Source organism: Desmodus rotundus, chromosome 2 (genome assembly GCF_022682495.2).
Source record: "Desmodus rotundus isolate HL8 chromosome 2, HLdesRot8A.1, whole genome shotgun sequence".
Taxonomy (NCBI): Eukaryota; Metazoa; Chordata; class Mammalia; order Chiroptera; family Phyllostomidae; genus Desmodus; species Desmodus rotundus.
The window spans coordinates 102,435,645-102,453,449 of NC_071388.1; the positions used below are offsets into that span (position 1 = coordinate 102,435,645).

A 17,805-nucleotide genomic window follows, 5' to 3' on the forward strand; every position below is an offset into this window, starting at 1 on the left:
TACTGGAAAGCAGAGGCGGGGGACTAAGAAAAGATAGAGGTGGGGCCTAACATAAAGGAGAGCAGGGAGCCCAGAGGCCCCTCAGAATGCATACCAGAAACATGCTCGAGGGTCAGGGTCCTTTCTTTCCTTGCAGGGACAAGCTAGGCAGGTTCCAGGGGCACAGGGCTTGGAGCCTGGACATGGGTGAGCACACCTCCATGCTGCTCACCACTAGGATGTTCCTTCCCGAGTTCCCAGCACAAGAGGCAGGCCCTCATCCCCCTGAGCCCAGGGGCCTGCACCCCACACGGAAACACCATGGCTGCCTGGTGGGTGTTTCAGTTTAAAGGTAGGAGCCTTTTTCCTGTGAATAGAGAATGTCTACACTGAGCAGGGAACCTAGAAAGGGAGAAAACTGCACCTGAAAGGCACCTAGAGGAGGCAACCACTCAGCTGTCTGCGTCCAGTGAGCAGGGCTGAGTAAGGGGAGTTCTGCCACAGGCCGTGATGTGCGCTCACTCGTGCCTGGGATCCTTTCTCTGAAACAGCAGCCTCCCACAGGCCACCTGCCAGGCCTTAATGAAAACATCTGAAATGTGAGATGACGAGCTGACACCTTTTCCCTCTTTTGGCAGCTGGAGGAAAAGAAACCAGGTGAGAAACCCTGCTTCTACCCACACAGGTCAGGAGAGGGTCAAAGCAAGACTCAGCCTGCCCCTTGCTCCCGCAGGGCACCTGTGGAGGCTGGCCCTGCCTGGAGCAGACACACACGAGCCAGCAGTTTGCTTTCTGAAAGCTGAGTATTTAATTATTAATTATACATCAGAAAATATCCCAAGCTGCTGCTAAACTGTGAGCCAGTGGGAGAGTGAGCACTGCATTCCTTTCCTCTGGCTCTGAGCAGGGCCCTGGGCCGGAGCCCACTTGTGGTAACCGCATGAGAGGCAGGTAGCTACACACGGGCCTCAGGGAGAGTCTATGCAGTTAGATGAGATGGTAACTGTGAAGGCTTTTAATAAGCAAAAACTGTTTGTAACCAAAAAACAAACAATTCTATTTTTTTATTATTTTTAAAGCCTTTTAAAAAATTCTTCACCTGGAGATATGTTTTTATTGATTTTAAAGAGTGAGGAAGGGGGAAAGATAGACAGAGAAAGAGAGAGAGAGATACTGGCTGTCTCCCTACACGCCCTGATCAGAGATCAAACCCGCAAACCTCCATGTATGGGAAGACACTCCACCAGCTGAGCCACGCAGCCAGGGCACAACGCACCATTTGAAACGTGAGCAAGGGTGTCTTCGGAGACCTCAGGAGGAAGAGAAAGGAAAGAGGTCCTATTGAGGAGGCATTTTCTGTCTTCCTGGCTACCTGGTCCTCGTGTTTGAGGTGAATGCCTGCTCTATAGTGCAACCCTGAAAGTTGCCTCTCCAACTGCTGCCTGGGCCCAGCCTTTCTGGATTATCCCGGGAGTTCTAGAACAGCGTCGGTGAGTGCTCTGCACCCATTGGAGCTGGAGACAGGCGCGGCTCTGCAGCGGAGGAGGTGAGGACCCATGCAGAGTGGTCAAAGTCTCATTTCCATGGATTCCACTCTGGGCAGCACCCTTGGTCAATATTGACTTAGTCATTCCTAGAAACAGGAGCTCTTTGTGGCAGTGTGGGTGTCTTCGAAAGCCAGTGTCTACAAACAGTAGTCCCTGCACGGTTGACCTGTGGGTTTTCCAAGCCTGTTCATCCAACTCCCTGTCCAAGGGTAGAAAACTCCCACAACCTGGTCATGCAGCCACAGAGCCCCAGGAGTGGCAAGACCCTCAGACGCCATGAAAACATTGGTGCTGATGGGAAATCCCTGCTGGAGTTCTGCCTCCACCGACCACACACAATGTCCTTCCTCACAGATCAGCCGCTCTGCCCTTCAGAGAACTCAGAGCCAAAAGACGCAGTGCTCTGGACATCTGATACCATCCCCCAAAGGGCAAAATCCTGCAGAAGTGATGCCACAGCCACCTAGACAAGAGCGTCCCAATCCCCTCTCAGCGTCCTTGGCAAAAGCACAGAGCCTTTCCTGCAGGACACAGCTGCCACTAGAAAGTCCAGCTGGGTTTAACACTGGGAGGAGAAACATGACCCTTGCGCCCTCTCTCAGTAACGGGCAAACCAGCTAAAACTCAATTTGCAAAAGGTTTATTCTTCCAGGTGCTTCAGTGGATCCACCAATATTATATCTGTTTAAGACTTCTTATGGCCTTTCAGCCAGAACTGCCAACTTCCAGTAATTTGCCAAATGACTAACACAAAGGGAAAGAGGAGAGGTACCCGCTGGACGTTCTCTCAGCCTTTTAGGAAACAGGAAGTTGCTCCTTTGGCCACGTACATGCGGATCCACAAGAAAGGTGATGCTGTAGACATCAAGGCAATGGGCCCTGTTCAAGAAGCAATGCCCCACAAATGTCACCAGGGCAAAACAGGAAGAGTCCACAGTGTCGCCCAGCACGCGGTGGGCACTGTTGTGAGCAAACAAGTTAAGGGCAAGATTCTTGCCAGGAGAATTAATGTCCATGTTGAGCATACCGGGCACTCTCAGAGCTGAGATAGCTTCCTGAAATGTGTGAAGGGAAAAATTCAGGAAAAGAAAAAAGCCAAAGGGAAAGGTGCCTGGGTTCCGCTGAAGCACCAGCCTGCTCCCCCCAGAGACGCACACGGTGCGAGAACCAATGGAAAGGAGCCCGGGCTGCTGGAGCCCCGGCCCTGCGAGTTCGCGGCGTGAGAAGTGTGAAAAAGCAAAAGACCACAGACTGTTAAAAAAAAGAATTCTTATGTACTGACTAGTTTGAACTTTTGGAATCACATTAATATTTTACATGCTCAAAATAAAGCAAAATCAGTCTGTGTGTGTCTTTCAATCTGCATATGTATGAATCTTGTTTTCATTAAAAATTTTTTAAAATACATAAAACAAACTCAAATCAAATTAATAGGATGAAAGATAAAAATTAAAATAGAATGCACATCAACCTAATCAATTCAAAAGAATGACATAACTACACTGAAGCTGGAAAAAGACATGACCGGAGGAACTTTTGAACATAGTGCTTTGACGATGTGCTCTCAGTCCAAAGGCAGAAATAACTACAAACTAAAATCAATTCCACATTGAAATTTTGGGGGTGTTTTTAGGGATGGAAGTTACCAATTCAGAACTTATGTTCTGTGATTTATAGGATCGAGCAATTAAGAAAATACAGGGTAGGCAAAAGTAGGTTTACAGTTGTTGGAAAGTAATACAATAATTAATCAATAATAGTGCAAGAATAAACTGTGTTTCCCGTACTGAAAGCTATAAACCTACTTGTGCCCACCCCTGTACATTGAATAGGGGTCAAGCTTCTCACTGTTGGAGAAGGGAGTTACAACTAAGGGAAGAGAAAAGAACAGAAGAATAAATCCTGGGGTGATGAGCTGGAATTAGAGAGATCAGTTTAAGTTTACGTTTTTAATACATATAGAAAGATAGAGAGCTAAATGAATATTCATGTGTGTATTTATATCATATTTATTCTCTGTCCACTTAGAGGATCCATCTATAAGACACCCCAGTAGCAACAAACACACCTAGCACTTTTCTAACTTCCAAATTACAATGAAAATGATAGAAAAGATATTTTTTAAGTATGAAACCATAATTATAACTACAAAGGAGAAAAAAACAAGTGCTACCAGCAGATCAGACATTTGGAGAAATTCCTGCAAATGGGCTTGGGGTTGCGGGGGAAGCAAAGGAGAGAAGAGCTGTCTTCCAAGCAACACCCCCCCCCCCAAGCTGCAGGCTCAGAGGCTGCAGGTCCTAGAAGTGCGTGTGGGTGAACATCATTTTGAAGGTTCTATCCGGCATCGTGGCACCGAGAGAACAAAAGATGGGGAGAAGGGTGTGACAAAGGGCCTTTGTGATTGCCAAGTGCCTACATTTTACATTGAAGTGGTAAAATATTGACTCTAAATAAGCTGTTAAAAGTTTAAAATACATACTTAATCCCTAGAGCAGCCATTCTCAAACTTTTTGGTCTCAAGACTGCTTTATGTTCTTAAAGTTATTGAGGACTCCAAAGAGCTGTTGCTGGTGTGTGTTTACCTATCAATATTTGCTATTTTAGAAACTTAAAGGGAGATATTTTAAAATATATATTAATCATTTAAACATAGCAATAAGCCCATTATCTGTTACAAAACAAATGATATATTTCCATGAAAAATAACTACTTTCCAAAACAAAAAAAGCGTTTAGTCAAAACAGAGGCCTTTTACACATTTTGCAAATCTTTTTACTGTCTGGCCTGATAGAAGACAACTGGGTTCCCATATCCACTTCTGCATTTGATCTATTGCAAAATATTGTTTTTGAAGTACAGGAAAAAAGATCGGCCTCCCATACTTCCACAGTTAGAAAAGGAAAGAGTAATTTACTACAACTAATTCAGATATGGAAAAAAAATTACTATTACCCAAAGGATAACAGAATCACCAAAAAGGGTGATATGGAATATAAGAAACATCAGTACCTGCATAAGAACTGGAAGAACTAAATGAAAGACATGGAGACCCTGTTGCTCAGAAGCAGCAAAGCCTCAATGACAAGATTATATTTTCTTCCCCGTTAGTCCAAAATGTCACCTGGTTGTTCATTCAAACACACACACTGTATTTATAGATTAAAAAAATTGTATAACCAACTACAATTAACAGAAATGTTCATTATAATTACAGAAAAATATATACTTTATAAACCTTGACAATGTAGAAATAATAACCCGACTAACAAAACATTAGAAATGAAATGAGAAAAATGGAAGAAAGAGTAAATATGCCAATATCCTTTCTTCATTTCAGGAAGTAATAAGTGAACTGATAATAAACTGGTAATTTGGTCAAGAAATTGAGGTATAAATTTATTATTTAAAGCTATAACCATCACCACGAGGGGAAACAAAAACCAGAAAGCACTGGCAGTGTCTGTCTCTTGGGAAGGGGGAAAGAAGGGGAAGAAGCCTCTTGTTTCCTGTCGTTCTCTAGTGTTTAATGTTTTTCACTGCAGGCATGTAGTACTTCTACAATAAAAACAGTAACTTATTTTTATTTAAAAATACTGAAATGATCACATCATTAGAAACATTTTAAAAACACAATGCTGACCTAGAGTTAGTAATCTGTGCAAAACTCAACTTCATTTAAGCAGTGGATGAATTCACGAAAAGGTGTCTGTGATGTAAATCACATTTTAAATGTGTTACATAAACAAATAATGACAGAGAAGCCCTTCATAAAATTAATGTCTGTCATTAAAATCTATGTATCTTTTTTAAAATTAGAATTTGCTTTGGGTTTTCACTGTTCTTCACTGATAATGAAGCACGGTGCAGCCAAGAGGAGGGCCCCAGGAAGGGATTTGTAATGGGGTCCAGGACTTGGGGTGTCCAGGAAATATTAGAAAAATGTATATAGGATGTCTTCACCCCCACAGGCCTGAGCCAGGGGGGATGGGACACATGGAACAGGGCCATTCAGAGCTGTTTTGGGTAGCAAGAGCTTTGCAGCTAACCCCTGGCACAGTCATTTAACATATCTATAACCTTTAACTGGTTTCATGGATGTGTTAAATAGCTGTGGCCATGCTTTGAGCCAGGGGGATGGGACCAAATTCCACCCAGGATGGGACTGGGAAGTAGCTCCCCCTGGTTACAGGGCCTGCGTGAGAGCTTGGAGAGGATTGGCTCCATGCCATGGGGCCACACCTGCCCAGACTTACTATGGCAGCCCAGTAAAGCTGGAAGAATACAAGGATGCTGGCAGGTGTAACTGACTGTAGGAGGAGTCAGAAATGGGGCTGCAAAGGAAGATGGGCACTGGGATTTAAACCTAGGCCGGCAGCCATAGAGTAAGAGGAGGACCACAAGGTTTTGGGGGAGAAAAGAGGAGACCATGCGGCTCCAAAGTAAATGGGGAGGAGACCATGCGGCTCTGAAGGAAGGAGCAGACCACGCGGCTCTGAAGTAAATGGGAGAACCACGAGGCTCTGAAGCAAGTAGATAGATAGAGGTCCATGTGGTTCTGAAGTGGGGAAAAGGACCACTCAGTTCTGAAGGAGAGTAGAGAGGACCACGAGGTTTTGGAGTGCTTCTTCTTGCCACGCGGCTTAGGCAGCAGGAGAGACTTTGCAGCCATAGAGAAAGGGGAGAGAGGACTCTTGCTGGTGGGCCATGAGAAGGTGCCACACGGCTTTGGATTAACTGGAGATTGCAGCAGCCACACAGCTGATGGTGCCGGGAGCCTGAATCACGGACTTCTACTTCTTTTCCTGAGACACGGTACCCCGGACTGGGCACAGGGAGAGGGAAGGACTGTGCATCTGTGGGTATTCTCGAGGACTTTAGTATCTTATTGAAGACATTAAGCTATTACTCTAAGTCTGTGTAACTTTTAAATAAACAATTCCTTTCCTTTTCACCAGTCTCTGGCATTGAGAGACGTCTTTCCTCTGGCGGCGGGCATTTCGAACCTAGCAGGTGGGCGTGGGGGAAGGAACCTCCAGAGACAGAAAGGGGGAATCCTTTCTGTAATAATTTATCGTGAACCACCCCCTGCCCTGCTCTGTAACAATAATTGCCTAAAATAAAAAGGAGAAGTTACTCAAAATGAGTCGCGGCTTTCTAAGTTAAATTCTATGAACGCTGGGATTCACGTGAGAGCGAATTTGTCATCTGGATCAGACATAACTGTCTCTGGTGTAGTGAGGGTTGCTAGGCCACCACTGCCTCAAGTTCATCAGTTAGCACCTGAACTCTCTAACTGCTGACAGAAAGTGAGTGTGATTTACAAAATATCTGGAGACCAAGATAAGAACACTAGATTCTTTTACACAGAACGGTGGTTTTTACTCTACGATCTTTTACTCTTTCTTCATGCCTGTCCATGTGAAGAAGCAAACACTCAAACACCAAAACAAAACAAAGGAAATGTAAATAGGACCTTTCTCTGGAGACTGGAAACTGCCAAGCATTAATCCCACTAGAAATGCATCAAAGTGTGAATAGGCGCTACCTCCAAAGACTTTTCATTCTAAAGCACACCACTACAGTCTTTTGATTCAGGTTTTAAACTCAGAAGGAAAAAAACACACTTTTAAGAATCAGATTATATTATACTTGATAATGACTTAAGAGCAAAAAGAGCCACTGAACTGAAAGTATACTCAGGAAAGTATATTTTTTGAAAAACTTATTATAATTATTTGACACTGTCCTCTGAGTATACAACTATCTAGCATTTAAACTGTTACCTTGAAGAGATATATTTTGGTTGGAGAAAGTATAAAATGAATGAAAAAAATAAGCTAAAACTCAGTTATCCTGATGGACAGCCAAGGTGTTCAATTAGGCCGGACCAGAGGCTGAGCACCACCTAGTGGACCCTTACTCAAATTACAAGAATAGTAGTACTGCAGAGTCATTAAGTTCTCTCTGCAAACCCCAGCTACTAAATCATGGCAAGGACTGTATTTTTTCTATGTCTGGCCATGGATGAAATGTATCCTATGGCAGTAAGAGGTTTTCAAGTCGCCTAACCCATCCACTCAGATAGGTTGAATGTATTAATCACATTTTTGTTTTTTATCTTATGATATTATAACATTTTAAAAATCTTGCTGGCTAAGGAGATCGACCCTCTCAGGGTTAACCAGTTCTTAGCGATAGCAAAGGGCTGACCAGGAGCATCTCTTTCATATGCAAACCAACCAATTCCAAATCTATACCCCAAAGCAACCCCTTTATGTAACTCTCACACACCAAGGCAGTATTACCCTGCCCAAAATCATCTCAGGGCCACGTACGAGGCAACAAGAAACCACCCCTTTTAGCCTAAGACCTGCCAGAACTATTCAAACTAGCTGACCCTAACCTGCCCTGCCCTGCCTTTCCCATGGAAAGTCCAGTAAAGGCTCATGCCCAGGCCTTCCTCTTGCTCCTGCTTCTGCCCCCGACCAGACCCTGATGCTGCCCCTCTGGCCCTGTGTGCACGGCACCCCCATTCTCTCGGGAAATGTATGTAGGAAATGCTTTCCATGCCATTGACCTCTCCATGTCCCTACTCCATCACCTCTGTAAATGTATATCCTCGGGCACAAATGAGACTGAATCCCATCTAATTCATTTCAGTGAAGAATCACTTTCATTCCAGGTTCTAGGACACCTTCATCCAGAAAAATGTCTCCACTGACTTTTTACAAATGTGCAGCTTTTTCAGCCCAGTTTCCACTTTCATGGTTGACCTCCTAGGTTAAGTAACAAGCAGGGATGCAAAAATGGAAAGGAGGAAGGACAAAAAACAAAAAGAGGGAAAGGGTGACAGTGCCCACGTGAAAGCCTAGCCTCAGCTGAATCTGAGAACATCTGTCCCCTCTTCTCCCCCAGATTCCAGGGCCATGAGCTTCTTTTCTTCTCTTACCTCCGAAAGCTACCACTGGTGGTTTTTACAGCGAAGCTAAGAGCTTAAGCTTCAAGACCTTTCACTTGCATTGGGTTCCTCCCAGAGATTATACCTAATTTTGGATTTGTAACTTTTACTAAAGACAATCCATAAAAATCATATAAGGTTCATGCTCTACAAAAACCTGGCGAGAGAACTCGTGGCTCCAGAAACCCCAGATGTGAGCCCTTCTCTTCCCCCAACCATTCTGGGTCCCAGTTTCCTTTTCTGTAAAGGGACTGGCGAGACAGTCTGGTCTTAAGTTCCCTTTTCTCCTCAGGTGCATTCACTTCTCTGCATACTAATGAAGCAATATGCTTTTACCTTGCATGTGGCTGCTAAGGCTCACTTTGCATATTGGCTTTTTAAGGATGCTAGAACAGGTCTGGAAAATGCCTAGCAAAAACAAGTTGGTTCTTAACTGTACACTGGCTAAGGAGGATGCAGAAAATAAGAGCAAAGCTTTTGCAATGAAGCCTGACACCAGTGCTCAAATTTACATTATCACCTACAGATTGGATGCATTAAGATCAACCCAGAGCTGTATTATGAGGTCGTAGGTTAGCCTGGCTCTGCCACTGTTTGCATGTATCTTTGGGCAACTCACTCAGCATCTCTGGGCTTGTTTCTTGATGTGGTGAGCAAGGGGACTGGGCCAGAGGAGCACTAAGGACCCATGTCTCTAAACATGTTCATTTCTATCTGCCTCTCTTGCCTGTGCTACTTGACCAGACTCTCTTACCCTCACCAAGCTAACCGAGGTAAGCCACTGAACTGAGGAGGAGACAACAGAGAGCATCAGAGGAGGAGAAGACAGAGAAGGGAAAGGGAGGACAGGACATCAGGCAATGCTAGGGACAGAGTCGAAGTGGGTCGCACCCTGGAAGCCAATCTGGACACACCTCCTCCCATACCTGGCCTAGCAGCCATGACTCTGATGGGAACCCACCCCCTGGGTCTGCACTGAACTTTTTTGTAGGGTGATTAGCTCAGGCCAGTCAGATGTTACCCCACGGGCTTCCTAGAAAACAGTCTTCAGGGACCTACTTCAGCTGGAGCTCAAGTCTCTGGAGGAAAGCTGGATGTATGGGAAAGAACACAAGTCTCTCATGCTCACTAATCTGCAGTTTCTGGTGACTGTTCTCATGCCTTAGCATGACACAGATGCCCTGAACACCAGCCAACTCTGGGAGAAGGAAGACAAAAGCTTCAGATTAGTTGGAAGTATTCCTTATTCCATAATAATTCAGAGATATCAGTTTTAGTATCTCTAGCAGTAGCTGGAGATCCTGGCAAGAATAGGCACTCAAAAAATAAGCTGAGCCCTGGCTGGCGTGGCTCAGTTGGTTGGTTGGAGCATCATCCCATAAACCACAAGTTCTTGGGTTCAATTCCCAATTAGGACACATGCCGAGGTTGCAGGTTTGGGCCCTGGTCAGGGGGAGTGCAAGAGGCAAACAATGGATGTTTCTCTCTCGTATCAATATTTCTCTTTACCTCTCTCTCTCCTTCCCTTTCCCTCTCTCTGAAATCAATAAGCATGTTCTCAGGTGAGGAAATCAATCAATCAATCAATCAATCAATAAGCAAGCTGAGCTGAATTTTCTCACTGTTACCCATGCTCAAAGCACCTGATCCTGTTGGACTACAGATCTCCTGCAGCATGTCTGTTTGCCACCTCCCTCTGTCTCAGGCTACCTGCTTTCTGCTGCCAGCTTAATCTTCCTGACATACCATCACAGTCCTCACAGCCCTCTCTGTCCAGGGACTGGCGGAGACAAGCATGGAGTCTAATGTCATTAGCCTTTCATTCACCCCCCTCAGGCACCAGCTGCTCCTTAGCCTGCCAGCCCCATGTTCACCAATAGCCTACTCTACTGGGCTTCAGCGTAATATCTGCTTCACCCAGTTACTGCACCGCATTGTACCGAGTGCTCACTCTGGGACAGACACTGGGCCAGGTCCTTCTGCATGTGGCATAAAAACGCTGGCAATCAGGTTCACTCAACCCATTCGCGGTGGTGAAATCAGACCAGGAGCCCTCGAGTATCTTGCCCAAGGGCCCAGCACATCTAGTGGCAGAGTCAGAATTTGGAATCCAGGTTCCCAGGTTCAAGTCCACCGCCAAGCCAACCAAGTATCAGTAAACTACCTGAGGACAGAGGCTCCTGGAGCAAGATGCACACTTGCCACAAGTTCCATAGGTCCTCAAACACACACACACGCACACTCACATGCACACATTCCTAAGCTACTCCGGACTCATCTAGACCTAGAAAGTGTCCCAGCCTCCTCAACAGACGCCCACCCAGCAGGTTGTCCTGGACAATGTCCCACATTCTGGTTTTGGCCACAGGAATCCTTCTGGATTTGGGACTCCTGCCGTAGGTCTTCTACTTGAATTTGCTGTGCTGAGTCATCCATTTATTTGCCAATTGAACCTTCTGATCATTTGTATCACTACCTCATACGTGGACAAATACGTACTCCCTACCTTAGTTTTATTATTAACCAACATTTACTGAATACTTACTGTTCGACAAGCACTAAACTAAATATTTACATGAATTATCTCTTTTAATCTTTGTAATCTCTTCTGTGGGTTCTATTACTGTAGCCATTTTATAGGTGAGGAAGCTTAGCAAGTAAGTAGCCCAGGGACACAAAGGGTTAGAGTTAGTACTTGAACTCAGACAGCACATGTACACTTGACCATCACACCATGAGCCCTCAGATCTACAGCCTTTTCCCAGCTGATCCACTTATTACTGAACAACACACACACACACACACACACACAGAGCTGGTCCTGAGAGTAATAAAGCCAAACCAAGAATCCATTCATTCACCTCTCCACCTAACTCACAAGCATCCTCCCTGTGGCCACATTTCTTGAGAGCTACTTTCCTGTCACAGTGACCAAGGAAAGAGCAGGTCTGAATTGATGGGGTTAGCATAACACCCACCACGTTGGTTCCCACTGGGTCCTGCCTTCTAATCCCATGTTCTTCAGGCCCCAAAGCTCTTAGCAGAACTCCTGACTCCCAAGACAGGAGAAAAGCTAGGAAAAGGTTCGTGAGAGTGCTCGCTTCGGCAGCTCAGGCACCAAAATTGGAATGATACAGAGAAGATTGGCGTGGCCCCCGCACAAGGAAGACATGCAAATTCATGAAGCGTTCCATATTTTTATGGAACTGGAGAGCATTATGCTGAGTGAAATAAGCCAGGTGGTGAAAGACAAATACTGTATGATCTCACCTATAAGAGGAACCCAATGAACAAAACAAACAAATGAGCGAAATAGAGTCAGAGACTTGGAAATAAAGAACAAGCTGGCAGTGACCAGAGGGAAGGGGGAGGGGATAACAGGGAAAGAAGGGAAGAGTCTAGTCAAGGAGCGTGTATAAAGGACCCATGGACGTGGACTACAGGGTGGGGACTGACTTGGGGGGGCGGGCAGGGGAGATCAAGGAGGGAAAAACTGGGACAACTGTAACTGAACAACAAAAACACATATATACATGCATAAATAAATAAGTAAATAAATAAATAGTTCTGAGTTTGATGAAAAGTTCACGGCCATTTGCATGTGAAAGTGGGAGGCAGTGTTCGAAGTTCTTTCTGGCTAAATGGCTGGTTGGCAACATTACATAATATAGTATATATGTAATCTAGCTCCTCAAGATTCCCAAATCTCTTTCCAATGTTGTATTTTAAAAAATTGTTTTAAACATATTCAAGAGAAAAAAAAAGGTTCATGAGAAAGTCCTGGAAGGCCAGGCACTCCCAGAGTTCGGCTTCAAACATGCTAGCCACACACCCTGCTCTCGGGTCCCCGCACAGACCTCGGGTTTGCCTTCTGGGTGGCTTTGTTCACACCAGCAAGGCCGGAGACATACAGCAGAAAGGATGAAAGCTTAGACCTGGGTTCCAAGTGCCTCAGTTTTTCATCTGTCCCACCAAAATAGTCCTGTCTACTTCAGAATATTGTTGTGAAGATGAAATGAGGGAATACACATTAAGTATTCAGTGCATAATTGCCCACCGATTGGTAGTTTTTAACATTTTCTTACCCTCTCAGCCTGGGATGTGCTTCCCATCTTCACCACTTGTCCTATGTCCACCAATACTGCAAATGGCACTGCCCCAGTCCCTAGCCAGGCAAGTCCAGTTACGTAGAACCAACACTGACTGAGCATCTTCTATATGCTGAGCACTCGGGGTCCATAGTGAGGGCACAAACGTGAACAAGACATGACCCTGAACTAACAGAGCTCACAGCCTTAAGGGAGATAGCAGAGAAAGAGCTCACTGCAGTGCCATGTGGTAAGTGTACTGACAGCGCCTGCTGAGGGAGCAGGGCCGTCAGCGAGACCTGAGGGCTTTGGGCACCAAGAGAAGGAGCTGGAAGTGAACTGTGAAGGCAGTGTGAAACCATGGAAAGGCGTCAAGCAGAGGAGTCAAGTGCACACACTTATGCTTTAGAAAAAGATCACTTTAACGCTGGCTGGTGTAGCTCAGTGAATTCAGCGCCACGGGCTGTGAACCAAAGGGTCACCAGTTTGATTCCTAGTCAGGGTACATGCCTGGGTTGCGGGCCAGGTCCCCAGTAGGGGGACCACACATTGATGTTTCTCTCCCTCTCTTTCTCCTTCCCTTCCCCTCTCTAAAAATAAATACATGAAATCTTAAAATAAAATTTTAAAAAAGATCACTTTAGGAGCAATGTGGAGAAAGAACTGCAATGTGAAGAAAGAAGTTAGGAGGGTATGTATGAATAATCCAGGCAAGAAATGTACAAAGTACAGAGGAGATGGAGAGAAAGGGATGGATTTCAAATGTGTCTAGACTGTGGACACCAAAGGCCTTGACATGGAATGTTGTTCAATCCCTCAATGTTTGGAGCCTGAGGGGGAGGGAGAGGGAGGAGGCAACACAGGCATTTGCATCCACCACGTTTGAAAAATCAAGTCTCTTAAGGCACTTACCGCAACTCAACTTGCATTGTGGTTACCTGTTACTTGTTCATTTGCTTAGCCAGCTAACATTTATTGTTCACTTAGGTGCCTGGCACTGCTTTAGGCACTTGGAGGGTTCTGGCGACAAATGAATTTAGTGAGAAGTATCAGCAAAGACCAACCTAGGGGAAAGATATAAGCACAGGGCCAGCAGAATGGTGAGCTTTGGCTGGAAGGTGGGACACAAAGAGGAACATGCTGGGGACTCAGGCTGAGTTGGACAGCACAGGGCCAAAGTTAAGGAGTTGGAACACCGGGTGGTGGGCATGGGGGGACACTGAAGGCTTTGAACAGGGGAGAGAGCATTACACCTGAGCCTTAACAGACCCCTATCTCAGAGATGAACGAAAAAGTATTTGTTTCCCTTTTTGGAATCCCTGGGCACAGGGTCCTCATGTTTTCCATCCAAGTATCTTTTTCACACTTAACACAAAACCCGTTATTTAGGAAGTAGTCCACGAGTACATGTTAAGTGCATAAACACCCATATCCAGTCTTACACACCCGAAGAAAATGCATGGGAAGTATGGTGGGAGACTGGGCAAGCTAAAGAAAATGTAAGACCCCTGACAAATCAAGGTCTTTCTAAGGGTCCTCGGCCCCACTGAGAATGAGGCTACAGGCCTTGTCACCCAGGAATGAATGGCTCTGGGCAAGAGCTCTGAAACTTCTATGAAGGGCCGGTCCAAGTTTCCAGCCACTCATTTCTAAGCAGCTTGACTGCTTCCGGAGCTCTGTGTGAGGAGCAGGACTACCGCCCTGGGCCTGCAGGGCGGGGCACTCACCACCCACCCAACACGCTGCATTTCTCACAGGGACTCGCACCTGTGAGGAGAGGGCACCCGGCCAGTCTGGATTCCCGCACCAACCCTGAGCCCCTCGCCAGCCTCTGTCCCTTAGCCCAGGACCCCCAGTTTTAGACCTTGCTCTTGCTATTGGGTTGGGCCTTGAGTTGATTCTCTCCCCTCTTGGGGGGCTCATTCCCCCTGTCTCAATCTCGGGAAACCTCCTGCGCCACACTGCAAAGTGTGAGAGAAATCCAAGCGACAGTGAAAACAGCAAGGCTGCGTGGTCGTTGACCACCAGGCGAAGACACTGGAAACAAGCAGTTTCCTGATATACGCTTAAGTACTGGGTAGAGCCACCTCAATTCTACAGCTGCACAGAACACTTACTAGAACTAGGGGTCAACAGGAAGAGCATAAAGAAAAAAAAAGACCCTGCAGACGTCAGGGAATCCAGAAATTCATTTGACATCAGCATATATGAACTTTTCAGAAACAAATTTTTGTCCTTACATTGGTTTAATTCAATATTAAAAGTTCATATTATCTGCGTCCTCACTCTGTCCATGGAAAACCTCCATGGCGGGGATGGGGGTGAGGAGAGGAGACCAGGGTTAAAAATCCACTACAAGTAATAGCAAAGAAAAGCGTCTGCGTAGATGGTTAAGGGCTGGCTGTAATATTTTCTCAGTTCAGCTGAAATACCAACATAAGCTTCTGAGATAATGACTTCTAAAATAGTACACTGTAACATCTGCACTCAGTTTCCCGTCTGATGACTCCGCTGGTGGGTGGCTCTCGGCAGTCCCCCACACCACCCAGGCCTACCTGCTGGGCTGCTTCATGGAAGAGTTCCTGCACCTGAGACATCTGGGCCATTCTTGTGGAAAGCGGGGTCCTGGTGGCCTGAGTGGAGATACCCCTCTGGAAGGTAAACACCATCCTCAGTCAGGCTGGCTCCTCCTTCCCTCCCTCCTGGTCACCCACCCTTTCTCTATACCAGATGGTGGCCTTGGCTGAGGAAGCAACCTTGTTCTACCTCATCTGGAAATTCACCCCCCTCCCTCTTCAGTATCCAAATAGATCCCACTCATCCTTCATAGGCTCCCTGTGCTTAAATTGTGCTGTCCCAAAGCCACAACTGCCCCCAGCGCTCTCCTTCTTCCCTGACCTCCTTCATTCAGGCGTCAGGTGCCCAGCCAGATGCCCAGCCCTTGAGCACACAGTTTCACAATCATCTTGCATCCTCTGAACCTCTTTGTCCTCTTTGTCCGGGGCAAGGGCAGCCTTGCTCACTAGAACGGGTCCAAGGTGGTGAGTGAATGTAGGACTGGGCTATGAGCAGAGTGGGAGAGGGATGGTCAGGAAGTTATCTTGGGGGTCCCTCCGAAGCAGGCTCAGAAAGGGGCGGGGAGTGAGAGGGTGGGTAAGAAAAGGATGACAGCATCATTATCAGGGCTGGGTTCTCATCAGAGGAGCAGCACCTTCCCTTGTCACTGGATCCAGCTGTCCTTAGAGCAAGGACCTTGTGCCTAGCTCCCTGCGTCCCTCTCCCCAGCACAGGGCTGGAACTGAGACGGGCTCCTGAGCCTTTGAAAGGAGGAAGAAGGGGGAGAATGAGAGAATGGATATGGGGTAGAGCTTGTGGTCATGTAAGAATATGCCTCACGAGATTAGTCAGAGAACAGGAGGAAGAGAGGAAACTCACTGAGGGGTATTCAAAGCAAAAAAAAAAAAAAAAAAAAGTTGGGAGGTGAGGGGGGGTCACTGCTTGGAGAGAAGCTGGGGAGATTGCAGGGATTGGTGGGCTGGAGAGACGAGAGGAGTAGAGTGAGGAGAGACCCCAGAAAGGTCCCCGACGCAGCTCAGCTCCACTGCCCTGCGCAGATGGAGCGCTCGTCCTCACACATTTCCTCTGGTCGTGCCCTTGGCCCACTGGAAAGGACCCCAAGATTACTGAGGCTTGCCCTGGAGCCAGAACCCAACACCCCTCCGCATCTCAGTCAGTGCGCGCCCACTACGAGAATCGGAACCGGTAAGGCACAGCCCACTCCCCCTCCACTCACAGTCCCATACCAGGCTGTGGGCCAGCTGGAGGCGTGCGTGTCCGAGTGCCCGCGTGCAAGCACTGGGAAGGAGGGTGGGTGCACCTGAGCAGGGGCAAACGTGACCCACGCCTGGCCCCCTTCCTACGAGACAGAGCTCCTCCGGGAAGAGAAGCCGCCCCCAGACCACCCTGGGTGCTCCCCACCAGCCGGGTCAGCCCTCACCTGCTCCCAGGATAGCGAGCTCCTAACACTGTGCCCGCCCTGTCCCCGCCCCTCCCCTCTGCCACGTGGCTGACCAGGTGTCGCTGTGCGGGTCCCAGTGTCCCTCTGGAGAGGCCGTCCTGCCCGGGATTGGGAACTCAGTCATGCCCGCACCCACGAGCTGGGTCCAGGTGGAGAAGGAGGGGGCTGCAGAGCCTTCTCCTCCTCAAGAGTCGTTCCGTCTGCACACCTACCGCCGCCCAGGAGGACTCCGCACTCTCAGGCAGTGCTGCCTGGCCGAGAAGAAGGGGGCTGGGATCTTGAACCCGGTGGGCGGGGCTGGGGGGCAGCGGTAAGGGGAGGAGAGTCTGCCAACCTTCAGATTTGTCTCAACCAGCCACTGCTGCTACTGCCCTGGACAACTAGCTCAACACAACCAGCTGAGGTGCCCAGCCTGGGATTAGGGGACAGGGCGCAAGCCTACTACTCACTGCAGTTGCGTTTTAGGAATTGCAGTCTAAGCCTGCACCCGGGAGTGAGAAAGCCTGCGGAGCGGGGAAAGCCCACGGCTCCCACGCTGGTCCTGAGGCCTCCTGGCAGGTGCAGAAGCACCCCTACAGGAGACTGAGGCTGCGCATCCCAAAGGGCACTGGCTATGCGGCCAGGTGACCCCCCGATTCTCAGGAAGTGGAATTCTTTTTGCCAGGGAAGTGCCCTCAGGCAGCTGAGGTGTGGGGAGGAAATTATCCTCACCGCCTGCAGTACCACTTAGAACCGCCTTTGGGGACTGGGGGCGAGGTAAAGTTTCCAGGGCCCCAGCTTGCAGGGGGAAAAAAAACCTAACACACACAGAGATTAAATTATCTCCATCTCCAATCTGGCACATTTCCTAACCCTAAATAACTTGCTAGGCTTCCATGAAATAGGAGGGCAGCTGGGAGTACTTCCCACGCACCCACAAGCCTTTGTGTGAAAATCCCTAAAAACAGAGGTTTTTATTTTAAGAACAAAAAAGAAGATAAAGCCATAGGAACACTGACAAACCCCCAACCTCTCTTGCTCCAACAAAGAGGGTTTTTTTGTTTGGTTTTTGGCTTTTTGGTGCGGAAAGATATGAAACATAAAATGTGGCATTTTAACCATTTTTAAATGTACAAATCAGTAGCATTAATTACATTCAGCATGTTGTGCAACCATCACTGACACCTATTCCCAAAACCCTCTCATCACCTTAAACGGAAGCCCTCACGCACT

The 17,805-nt window shown here is 47.2% G+C and overlaps 1 protein-coding gene, 1 non-coding gene and 1 pseudogene across 7 annotated transcripts in view; 2 read left to right on the forward strand and 1 right to left on the reverse strand.

Moving 5' to 3' along the window:
* The window catches only part of SLC12A8 (solute carrier family 12 member 8), a 159,700-nt gene extending 142,732 nt beyond the window's left edge, over positions 1–16,968 (reverse strand). For 2 of the 6 annotated variants that reach the window (XM_053918471.2, XM_045186050.3), the window contains exons 1-2: positions 15,474–16,039; positions 15,131–15,226 (exon numbers count right to left, since the gene is read on the reverse strand). In XM_053918471.2, the coding sequence (XP_053774446.1) occupies positions 15,131–15,226; positions 15,474–15,482 (105 nt within the window). In that variant the 5' untranslated portion in view covers positions 15,483–16,039. The other 4 variants (XM_024577885.4, XM_024577886.2, XM_024577887.2 and 1 more) reach the window with 4 other exon arrangements.
* On the forward strand, positions 1,532–15,104 carry LOC128780235 (large ribosomal subunit protein eL21-like; annotated as a pseudogene).
* Positions 11,581–11,687, forward strand: LOC112320716 (U6 spliceosomal RNA). Its single transcript, XR_002976433.2, has one exon. It is a non-coding gene; the product is annotated as a U6 spliceosomal RNA (small nuclear RNA).
* Positions 16,969–17,805: the final 837 nt, after the last annotated feature.